Raw genomic sequence first — 13154 nt, forward strand, 5'->3', positions numbered from 1 at the left:
AGAGATTTTTTTTCTTTTATTACATACCTAGTCTGTTAAAGAAAAAGTTTGATTTGATTTAATATGTTTTTATCCTTAGGTACATGAAAAATGAAAAAAATTTTCTAAGAGTATTTCTCAATTTTATAGACCAAAAATTAAACTACAGTAAATTTGAATTTTGTTTAAATATTTGTCAATGACCAATTAGTTGCTACATAAACAAGGCGAATCCAATACTTAAGTATATAACTATTTTTTTGTTGTTGTCTATAGCATCTTTTAGTTTGATATATCAAAGACTAAGTCATCGCGAATTTGAGTTCTATTTAAGGGTCTGCTTCTAATTTATAGGTTGTTTCATGCACATGATGGGATTTGAATACTCGTGCTTAAACGAACGAGTGAGTTGATCACTTAATCAACTCAAGTTAGTTAAGCATATAATCACTTTTATTTTTGTTGAGCTCTATTTAAGGATCTGCTGTTAGCTAATGAATTACTATATACATAAGGTAAGATTCAAACTCTCGATACTTGTTTAAACGGGAGAGTAAGCTGACCATTCCATCAACCTAAGCTAATTAAGCATATAACCACTTAATCAAACTAACTTGGTCAAGTACTCAAGTGTTTTTTTTTTATGGTGGAGAGGTAAATAGCCAAAACGCTAATTGGGCCATCAACCCTGCCAAGTGAATTGGACATTTGGGCTATCTGATGAGAAAGATTAATCAATAGCATTGGCCTCTTAATCATATCATTAAAAACATTCTATTCTTTTTCTCAAGCCTTATCTATATACTCTGACCCAAAAAAACATATTTCCTCATCTATACCAAAGAAAATATATCTAAAACTATTCAACCCAAATTAATATGATTCGAGTTTTTGTTTTTGGTAGAGAAAAAAAAAACAATAAGAAAAAACCTAAAACAAATTAGTAGAATAAGTATTCAATAATTAATTGATAAAATAAATAATATGTTTTTATTTTTATTGTCAGTGACTCTGTATGACAATCAAATCATGGAACTAGTTCAACGACTGTCTATCTCCTCAATTATTAGTGGCTCTTGAATTTCTCCCTCAATGGGTACCTTTAAGATTAATTGTGATGCTAGCTATCCTGGCAGTGGTGATCGAGTTGGTTTTGCTTGTGTTAGCAGAGATTGGAAGGAAAGGTGGCAACGAGACTGTTTGGGAACAATTAAGAGTCGTAGCATTTTGCAAGGAGAGTTGTTTGTTATTTGGAGAGGCTTTCTTTTAGCATGGGACTCGGGACAAAGAGACATTATATGTGAGACAGATTGTGTAGAGGCTTTTACTATTGTCAATAATTTACAAGATTGCTCTGGGTTTATTAATCCTTTGGTGTTAAAAATTCGAGATATCATGTCTTGGAAATGGCGTGTTGATCTTCGGTTGATCTTGAGAGATGCAAATACAGTAGCAGACATCATGGCAAAGACCGTAATGAGGATCCTTTCTCCCCAAGTGGAGTTTCCGTTGCCTTGAAAAGAATTTGAGAGTAGTATTCAGCGGGACTGTTTTTCTTAAGCAGTTTCTTATTTTTTTTTCTCGTTCTTAATTTTTGTTTATTTTCTTTTAAGTCACAAAAAAAATCATGGAACTAGTTGCAGGATTTATAGGATCAAAATGATATATTACCTTAGGAAGAGAAAAATAAAAGGAAAAAGAAAAAGGCCAGTGGTAGTTAAAGGAAGTAAACAAAAAAAAAAAGAAGCATAAAATTAAAGTTAGCATGAGATTGCTTTTTGTTTAGATCTTGAATGTCCTGCAGTTTGCTTTGAATAAAGGAACCCTATGCAATGATATATATATTTTTTTAATATCATGATTGGTGAACATTTTTAAGTACAATATTACAATTACAATCTTCTTCATATATAAATATAATAATTAGAATAAAGTGATAAATAGATTTATGAAGAAGACACTTTAAATATATTAGTTTCTAAAAAAAATATCAATAAAATTTTTTAAGATAGTATATATAATATATAGACGTACTACTTTTAAAAATTAGCCTTATAATTACGGTAAAAGATTTTAATCTAAATTAATTTATCTACGTTTATCATCCTAAAAGATTTTATTGATTTTTTTTCTAAAAACTAATTTGTCCCAAATATAAATTTTTAGAAATTTTTAAACTAATTTATCTACGTTTATCATCTTAAAAGATTTTATTAATTTTTTTAAATTAATTTATTCCAAATATAAATTTTAAAAAATTTATTTTTCACTTTACTCTAATAATTGTTCACTCAACTAGCTAAGACAATTTTAACCAATTCAGTCCAATAATTCTTGTCATTATCTATCAAAATTCAATGATTTGAAATAATCATTTCATTAATATCTAATTAACCGTTTCTTGTAGGAAACAGCAAAGGTCTATTTACGGATCCTGTTATTTTCTTGATATATCCAGTTATCCACTAAGTATATTATGGGCTCAGGGATTATGATTATGATGTTATTATTCCTCTCCAATCACCACCATCTTAGTTTAATAATTAACAAAAACTATAATATTAATAATCGTTCACTCAAGTCAAGTAATAATAAGATGCTTCAATATAATATTACTCCATTGATACAAAAATCACTTGGTTACTCTAATGACCTGATTAATTTTCGTTAATTCAAGTGAGAAAAATACTTATTAATTAGAACTAAAAAGAAAAAAGGAATAATATATTATAAAAATCAGTTATGTATATTTATAATAGAAAAGGCTTCTAAGTTCTAAAAATTAAGTTTTGACTATTGAGTATAAATGTGAACAAATTGCAGAAAACAAACAAGGAATAATTAAAAGTTGAAAGTGAAGACAAATATATTATTATTAGGGGAGTTTCCTAGTCTTGGCAATATCTGAAAAGCTAACATCATCACAATAAATAAATAAAGCATGTAAAATAGTTTTGATTATCCATAATACATATGTATATACATGTAACATTTTTCTTTTGCTTGTTTGTTTCTAAATAACCGTACCACATATATTTTTCTGTTTATATATATATTGAAGTGAAATTGCAAATGTCATTTCGACAAAACATCCAAATTAAATAAATATATTGAATAATGGTGCGGCCCCCTTCTATAATAGTATATATATAGTTTATATAATAATTAGGTAGAGCCACTTAGATAAAGACATCTAAAATATCTTTTTAAAAATATTTTTTAGTAATTAAAATTTAATACATATAATTAATTAAAAATTGTGTTATTTTTTGTTAAAATTAAATCAGATAAATTAATTTAACAAAAAAAAATGAATCAAATCTTGAACTGGTCTAAATTAATATTATGTTTTAGATAAAATGACTAAAATACTTGTGTATATATTCGAAAACTCTAAATCCTATAACGATGGAGAAGTAAAAGACTAGGATTCTTAAAATTAATATATAAAATAAGAATATTTTAATTATTTTCTATAATAAGAATATTGTAGTCATTTTCTATAAAAAATTATATTAATTTAGACCAGTTTAAGATTTGATTCACTATTTTTGTCAGCCAAATTAATTTGTCTGACTTAATTTTAACAAAAATAATACAATTTAATCAATTATATGTATTAAATTTTAATTATTAAAAAAATCTTTAAAAAAAGACGTTTTAAATGTCTCTATCTAACTCCCTAAGTAGATAAGGAATGCTAATTATAAATAAATTGAATTGGCGGTAATTTTAAGTTAAAAATAATTTAAGTGTAGATCTTTATTATTTGTACATATTTGTTTCAATAAATTCAATTTATAACTGAATATTTGAACCTTGGACCACTGTGTATGTATATATGATATTTGCTGACGAAAATAAAATAGTAATGTATATATAAATAAGTATTCCGAGAGTAAATTAGTATTTTTATTCTAATAAATTAATTGTGTTTTATAATAATATCATATCACAGATCTATAATTATTTTTAATTTTAAGATTATTAATAAAATAAAAATTAATTTTAAACTGGCAAAATAAATAACGCATGACAAGAATATTCATTTATACTCCGAACACACACACAAAGTAGGTAGGTGTTGAAAATGGAGTCCTAGGCGAAACGTGACGTGTACAATTAAGGAAGAAAGTAGTGTCCATATAAATATTAAAAAATATTATTGCACACTAAATTTAATAATTATGTATTAATATATAAATATATATTATTTAATTTATTTTTAATATATATTTTATATTAATAATTAATTTTAATATAAACTTAACATAATTGTGGTATTTATTGAAAAACATTAATTGATGAAGAATGGAAAGAAGCAATAGCAATGGCTCCCCCACACACCATATGATAATAAATGAAAGTATATATATATATGTATGTAAGTATGTATTGATGTGTTGCCAAGTTTGTACGGTAAGGCACATAAGAGCAATGAAACTTCGGCAAAGTGGAAACAATACAAGAGAAAGCAACAACTTAGAAGCCACGCCTCCTTCGTCCTTTTTTGCTTTGCTTCCATCTTGGCTTATTCTTCTTCTTCTACTCACTCACTCACTCACTCACTCTATATATTGTGCAATTCCTTGAGTCACTACAATTGTTTTTTAGAGTTCCAAAGAAAACAAAAATATGGAGGAGGGGTTGTTAGGAATAGTAGGAGGCTTGAGGCACCTTTTGGTCACAATATTCTTGACAGGTTTAGGAGGCGTAGTAACCATGCCGGTCATGACGGATATCTCAATCGCCGCCCTCTGCCCCGGCCAGGATCAATGCTCCCTTGCCATCTACCTCTCCGGTTTCAGCCAAGTCGTAAGTAATCCCCGCCCTCTTCTATCTTTAGTTTTTTTTTTTTAGAAATTCAGGTGCAGTCGACTTTACGTGAAGTTGATACTTGAGAACGGTCAGATAAAAATTTAGTCAAATAATCTAATAGCTCTCAGTATCAACTTCATGTAAAATCGATTTCACTTACATTTTTATCTTTTTTTTTTATATGACGGCCCTCAACTATAATATTCACGTGAGGAATTATTTTTTTCTTTTAATTTCAATATTCAAAATTTACTTTAACTAAACTTTGATATACAAATCTACATACAAATAATGTTAAGCATGTATCTAGGAATGTAGGTGCTCTGTTATCTAAACAACCTTAATTAGCTTCTTAATTCTCCTGAAGATTTTGTTTCATTAATAATTAATTATATAATGCATGTTCGGCGTTGTTTAACTTATCTCAAAAGGTTTTCAGCTACAACTTTTGGACCTACCTATGTTACATTTTCATTCTCCCTTTCTCTTTGGTAGATATTAACATACGCCATTGTTTCTCAGTTGGTGCTGTATATATTATAGAAAATTTTTTAAGTATATTGATATATTGGTGTTTTAATCATTTTTAATCGTTAATCTTAATTATAAATAAAATATATAATATATATAATTAAAATCAACGTTAAAATTCAGTAAATACTGATGTACCAATATATTTAAAAATCTCCCTATATTATATAGTATAGTTAATTAGTAGTCCTAACTCCGAGGCGTACGATATAAAAATAACAAAACACGACAAATGCAATGCGTTTAAAAACCATAATCTCCGCCCAACACTAATGTCTCCTTTTATGGGATTATCCATCCTTCTATTGCCCTACCATGGAATAGAATGGGTCCCACACACTCAATTTATCTAAAATATATATTTTTTAATTAAAGATCGAAAACTTAAACCCACAATTTTTTAATTGAATATGAAAAAACTATACTATTTAAATTATTACTCATTAGCTTATCTAAAATATACTTGTCCTTGCTTAACATTAATATTTTATTAAGTTTAATTTTAATATATTATTTAAAATATTTTATACAATCAAATAATTATTAAAAAATTAAATGATTGGATATATATATATATATATATATATATATATATATATATATATATAATTATATTCTATGTTATTAAGAGAAGACGTGGGGCATAACAAAAAAATTTAAAAATATTATATAAACAATAAATATTATTTTTTTTGATCGGTTAATAATAAATTATAATCATATTTATAAATATTTTTTATACAAAAATATATAATTTATATTTATATTTATTAAAATTTTATACACATACATAAATTAATACAATTTGTATTTATATTTTTTAAAATTTATACATATAAATTAATAAAATTTATTTATTAAAAATAATTTAATATTTATACTGTCTAAATATTGACTAAAAGTATTAAAAATTATTAGTCTCAAGAATCTCTCAAAAAAATTTATCCAATAATTAATTAATAATTTAATATAAATAAATTTTAGATGTAAAAGTTTTTTTAACTGTTCTTTTTCTAATTCTTCTAACAGAATCTTCTTATTTATTGGTAAAGCATTAGAAGGCATATAAAAAAGCATTACAAACTATCATCTTCGGCAAGGGAAAAAGTGTTCATGTAAGCCTGTTTTTATTGGATGGGAAACCCATATTTATATATCCACCATTATATTGGATAAATTGTAGGTATTACTAGTTATATACATTAACAATTTTAGTGCTCATATACACAATTTGCACAATTGTGTGGAAGCACGTATAGAAAACTATATATAATGCTACAAAAACATATGTGTCATGCCACATTTTTTGACATCAAATTCCGGTAAACATGACTCATCACCATCCCAAAATACACATATTTTCATTTCTCACGGTGAAAAAATTAGGCTCCTTATATCAAACTATATCTATATCATCACTTTTTTCCTTCTATTTTTGGCTGAGAAAATTTGAGCAACCACTTCCACCAGAAAAAAACACACAATAAAACAGCCACGAAAGCAGGAAATTCAAATAATAAAGTGCTTTCCTATAATATATATAATTTAGTAATTAATATATTAATTTGTGAAAGTGACCGAAGTACATACAAATAAATTATAAATTACTTGATGTCTTACTTACAACCTAAGTTACGGTTTTTAGTTGTGCCGTCTTTCTTGCAACTTTTGACTTGTAACTTCTAAGACTTATTAATTACCTCATCTTCTATTATTACTTATTTTTATTATTATACTTTAGCCTTTAAGCCTTTAGAATATAGATAGCATCTCTCACTCACCCATACCCACTTAGGAATTAAAGTTGGCAAATGTATTAATCAACAATCACGCTAAAATTTAAAGCTAAGAAATAGCTTTGTATAGTAGATTATTAATCCAATTTAGTTGTTATATCTAATTCATACATTAAAATTAAAGTTATATATATATAGCATTCAGTGTGACACAAACTAGCTTTATTATTATGTGACTACGACCATTCTTTATTATGGTCCTTCTCTGATCTGTATCGTCACGCAAGCAATGCATATATATATATGGAAACAATTTCAAATGTTTTTTGAAATATCGATATTCTGATAATTTTAGGCGTTGATTTTAATTATAAAAAATATATAATATATATTAATTATAAAAAATATAATATATATTAATTAAAATTAACTGTTAAAATTATTAAATTTTAAAAAAATTTATATATAGTATGGTAGTTAGTTTTTACTTTTTAATTTGAATATGAAAACAAAAATAATGTTGGATTCGGATATGAAGAATACAGGTACTTTACAGTCATGTGGTGTCACTGAAATTTATATTTGTTCATGTGACATTATTAAAGCATATGTGACGTTATTAATTGAAGAAAAGAAAGAAGAAATGAAATGAAAGTTTTTGCATTGTAGATGAGTGGAGTGGGATCAGTGGTGATGACGCCATTAATAGGGAATTTATCGGATCGATATGGCAGAAAAGCTTTGATCACTCTTCCTCTTATGGTCTCCGTCATTCCTCAAGGTAAATAAATAAATAAATCCTATTTCAACAATTATTAATTTTCGTAATATATAATTGAATTAATGTAATTATATATTCAACTATGTATCACACTAACTAAAAAAGAAAGAGGGTTCTATGAATATTGAATAACAAAATAACAAATTGATACGCATTTGTAGAAAGCATCTCATTTGTTCTTCTACTTTATTCTTTTACTCATAGTGGTTGATGATTCTTTTCTTTACTCTCTGTTTCCTATATTATCCCTTATTATTATCAATATTCTTTTTTTTATTTTTTTAAGAAAAGGAGCAACTATAGGTCTATCTCTATAAGTAGGTATAAAGAAAAAGTGTCATAAAATAATCATTCCATAATAAACTAAACTAGTCTAATCCAACCTTTAGAATCTATTTGATTAGATTGAAATTTAGTATTGTATTTGGTGTTTAATTTTTTTAATAATTTAAAAAAATATAAAAAATTAAAAATTTTAAAAATTAAAATTAAAATTTTAATAGTTAAAAATATTTTAATAGATATTTTTATTTTATATTTATATTTATTTTAAATTAAATAAAATATTATATAATACAAAAATTTAATTTAATTTTAATTTTTAATTTTTTTTTAATTTTTATCTTTCAATCTCAATTTTTCTTCTAGACATAGTCTTAGAGTCTCGAGTCCCTTTCAAATCTAAATTATTTTGTTAGTATTAATAAATTTCAATTTTAAATTTTTTATTTTCTAAAAAATAAAAACTAGAAAAAGTATAATGAAATAATTGATTGATATTAATTAATTAAAATAATTTAATTTGTATCTTTTTTAATAATTACTTGTATAATATTAATATTAATTAATATATATTTTTATAATTAAAATTAATAATGAATATAACTAAACTATCGATATTATCTACCAAGGCATGGGAGTTAAAATTGAAGGTTGAGTTTTTCCATGTAAATGGCTATGATGTAGCTTGAAACAGTGTCACTCACACATAGATGTTAGAGCTGTTCCCTAAATAGTAAATTAACTAATTATTCATGATTACTGATCCATAATTGCCGACTCAAAAATATCATCCAACAATTCCCGATGTTACACACATACACACGAAAACACGACACATCACACATGCAAAAGTGGTTCAAAATTAAAATGAGGTGAGTTCTATGATGTTTTTGTTATAATATTTAAATTATTTATTTTTTTTAAATAAAAAATAAAATATTTAAAATAAAAAATAAATTATATAAAATTTATTAAATATTATTATTTATTTTTTTAATAATTTAAGTACAGAATAATAGCAACATAGGATTCACCTTCAAATAAATAACTCAACCTTGTCAGAACCATTCGGTTCACCGCCTTCAATTTCTCATGTCACTCTTTGCTTTTCTTTAAAAATGGATCCTTCAATTTTTTTTAAATAAAAAATATATAATTTTTTATTATTAATTTTATAAATAAAATAAAAAACATAAAAATTATATTTTATTTTTTTAATTTTATCTTTAAAGATATTGAACACTCATCACTCCTCATGCATGACACATGCATACTTTATGCACTATCCTAAGTTAAAAGAATGATTTAATTATTTTATTATTTTTTATAATTTTATCAAATTTTTATATCTTTTAATTTGATTATTATATTATTTTTAATTTAATAATTATATTTTTTTATATTAAACATATTAAAATTAATAAAATATATAATTAAATATTTAATTATTTTTTTAATTATAAATATCTTTAATTTATAAAAAAATATTTAATTAACTTTAATATTTTTTATATTAAAAAAATTTAATTATAAAATTAAAAAAAGTATAAAAATGTAATTAAAAAATATAAAGACTTATCTAAAAATTTAATAAAATTATAAGGATCATTAAACTTTAAAAAATTAATAAAAATTTTAAAATTGATTTTTTGAAATGCTAATCTAAAATATTTTGATTTAATTTTGTTGAAGTGATATTGGCATCTGGGAGGGACAGAAGATTCTACTATGCATACTATGTGGTGAAAATTGTTGCTCACATGGCAGGGGAAGGAAGCTTCCACTGTCTGACTCTTGCATATGTGGTACTACTTTGTTCATTCCAAATCTCTGCCACTAATTAAATAATTAATTATGTAATCTGTTTTTAATTATGTGTTATACTTAATTACATGCTAGGCAGATAAAGTTCCATTTGAGAAACGAACATCAGCATTTGGATTACTTGCTGGTGTGGGATCAGCTTCATTTGTTTGTGGAACTTTAGCAGCTCGATTCATTCCCACTCATTTGACATTCCCTGTTGCTGCTGTCTTATCCATGATTGGTTTGGTCTACATGAGAATATTCCTTGATGATACTGTTCCTGCTGCTGCTACCATCAACCAACCTTTGTTGAAAGAGGACCACTCTTCTTCCAAGGCCTCAACTCCAACATTCAAGAAACTCCCTTCACTTGGGGACTTTCTTTGTATGCTCAAGTGTAGGTACGTGTCACATTTTCATTGGATTCGATTTAGCCTGCTAAAAATTATCTTATTTTGCATTTGTTGAGATAGTTGAGTAATATTAGATGTAATAAATGCGTAATTAGTGTAGGTATGTGTCACATTTTAATTGTTTGAGATTTAGCCTGCTCAAAGTTATCTTATTTTGAATTCGTTTATTGAAATAGTTCATTAATATTAGATGTAATAAATGCGTAATAAGTGTAGGTACGTGTCACATTTTGATTGGATTTGATTGTTTGAGATTTATCCTGCTCAAAGTTATCTTATTTTGCATTCATTCGTTGAGATAGTTGAGTAATATTAGATGTAATAAATGTATAATAAGTGTAGTTACATGTCACATTTTGATTGGATTCGATTGTTTGAGATTTAGCCTGCTCAAAGTTATCTTATTTTGTATTCGTTGGAATAGTTCAGTAATATTAGATGTAATAAGCGTGTAATATTTGATTGTGTCTTATATAAAATTTTAAATTTTAGGAGGTTGAGTTACTTATTATCTTAGACAAGTTTAATGAATTTTGCAGCCCCACATTTTCACAAGCAGCAGTAGTTTTGTTCTTCAATAGTCTTGCAGATGGTGGTTTGATGGCTTCATTGCTGGTAACTTTCTTACTTTTCTCTAACAAGATTAGAGTCCATAAATTTGTTATGGTTAATCTTGTGTAACTAAGAGACTAAAATCAATGAAATTCGTCATGGGATGCAGTATTTTTTGAAAGCACGTTTCCAATTCGACAAGAACCAGTTTGCGGATTTGATGATGATTTCAGGAATAGGAGCAACTCTTACACAAGTAATTAAGCTTTAATTAGTACTCACACCCTCTTAATTATTCAAAATCAATAATTAAATTTCACTTTGGCATGCAGCTACTTTTGATGCCAATATTAATACCTGCTCTAGGAGAAGAGAAGTTGCTCTCAACAGGGCTCTTAGTTAGCTGCATCAATGTAAGTTTAATTTAATTTCCACATATTTCTTGTTTGATTTGTAACATAATATAATATAATGTAATACTAACAAAGTTTTATTAACAATTAATATATGATGGTTATGCAGATGTTTGTGTACAGCATATCTTGGGCAGGATGGGTAATAACACTTTTCTTCCTTCTAAACTCTTCTTATTTTGCTTATAGTATTATACATTTCAAGAACAATCCTTGAAAACCATGCAGGTTCCTTATGCTCTAGCAGGTTGTTCTATTTTTGGGGTTTTTGTGCGCCCAAGTGTAAGTTTCTGTTCCTATTTGGTAACTTATAACTAACTTTGAAACAGTAATTTCATATGTCACATTGTGCCTGGTACAGATATGCAGCATTGCATCCAAACAAGTTGGTCCTGATGAACAGGTACCCTTACTCAAATTAGATATGAAAAATGAATCATGATTCAGTTTTAGCTTCTTATTAGTTTAACAGATTAGAGTAATTGATTTGATGCAGGGAATGGTTCAAGGATGTCTCTCAGGAGTTAGCTCCATGGCGCAAATTGTTTCTCCCTTAATATTCAGTCCACTCACAGGTATCAATCATAATCAGTTACCAAATTAACCATTATGTATTTGTGTATAAATAGTTAAATACACGTGGTGTTTCACACATTTTTAATGTGTACTTTATATTTCAACATATATTCTATACGAATAACTGATTTTTTTTGTATACACGTAGCATGATTAATAAATATATAGTACTACTAGGTATTAACAAGATTCTCCTCCAATTTTAACAATGCAGCATTATTCTTGTCTGAAGAAGCACCCTTTTATTTTCCTGGGTTCAGTATAATGTGCCTTGGCCTTGCAATGGTAAGTTGGTTAGAACGAATGAACCGGTTTCTTTTAACAGATATGTGATCCATTCATAGCTTATGATGATACCTACCTTGCATTTCAGGTTGTTGCATTTATACAGAGCTTGATGATCCGAGCCGCTCCTCCTATCGGAAAAATTAGCAGCGGCAGTAGCCGCTGCACAGATACATTGGTCTGAGGTAGAGACATGATCTTGTTTTCTGCTTCAACAAAATTGTTCATACTTACTCCCTACCAGACCATGAATTACAAGACAATACAAGCAACCATGTTTCATGTTATAACCAACGAGCATGAATTCAAGTATAGAACTATATACTTTGACACTAGGGGGGTAGGAAACAGAACATCAAGTGCAAAGCACAGCTAATTAATTCTTGTATGCATAGTATATATACACCTAGACATAGATTGTTTATATCACTAGATAGAGTAGTTTTTGCAGACAGGATCTTAGTCCATTTGACAGCTTTGTTGTAGAATGAGAAATCTGTCTAATGTAAGGACTTTGTAATTCCTATATTTTGTTATTTATGAAATATTAATGATTGAATTTTGGATAAATTAGATGTGAATTGCATAATGCAACAATTTAGCTTTGATGTATGTATAAGGCATGGAGCATTGCTGTAATAATCTAAGCAGAATTTTTTCTATTATTAGACAGTGTGCTACAAGTATTAGACAGCAATGCTAACAAATAATTCCAAATCTTGATGTGATAATATCTACAACAGAATCTTTCAATAAATAACACAAGTTTAATTATTTGTCAGTTTATTATTTAGTTAGAAAAATATGTTTAAATATATATAGTAATAAATTTGATAACTAATTTTTAATGTTTATAGATCATTTTTTAAATTTGTTATCTTATTTCTATTAATTCGAAGTCTCCAATACACACAAAATTATCCATTAAATCAATTATTCATATAGAATAAACGATAAAATACAAAACACACACTGAAAATAA

General features: G+C 26.4%; 1 protein-coding gene across 1 annotated transcript; it reads left to right on the forward strand.

The window, feature by feature from the left end:
- The first annotated feature begins 4402 nt into the window (after nucleotides 1–4402).
- LOC130948028 (uncharacterized) lies at nucleotides 4403–12751 on the forward strand. The gene is made up of 13 exons (XM_057876739.1): nucleotides 4403–4794; nucleotides 7734–7845; nucleotides 9820–9932; nucleotides 10027–10334; nucleotides 10886–10961; nucleotides 11068–11154; nucleotides 11231–11311; nucleotides 11421–11453; nucleotides 11540–11593; nucleotides 11673–11714; nucleotides 11808–11886; nucleotides 12102–12172; nucleotides 12261–12751. Exons 1-13 carry the CDS (start codon nucleotides 4615–4617, stop codon nucleotides 12354–12356), a joined length of 1332 nt encoding a protein of 443 aa, XP_057732722.1. The 5' UTR covers nucleotides 4403–4614; the 3' UTR covers nucleotides 12357–12751.
- The last annotated feature ends 403 nt before the right edge of the window (nucleotides 12752–13154 follow it).

The sequence above is a fragment of the Arachis stenosperma genome, chromosome 9 (assembly GCF_014773155.1).
Source record: "Arachis stenosperma cultivar V10309 chromosome 9, arast.V10309.gnm1.PFL2, whole genome shotgun sequence".
In the NCBI taxonomy this organism is placed as follows: Eukaryota; Viridiplantae; Streptophyta; class Magnoliopsida; order Fabales; family Fabaceae; genus Arachis; species Arachis stenosperma.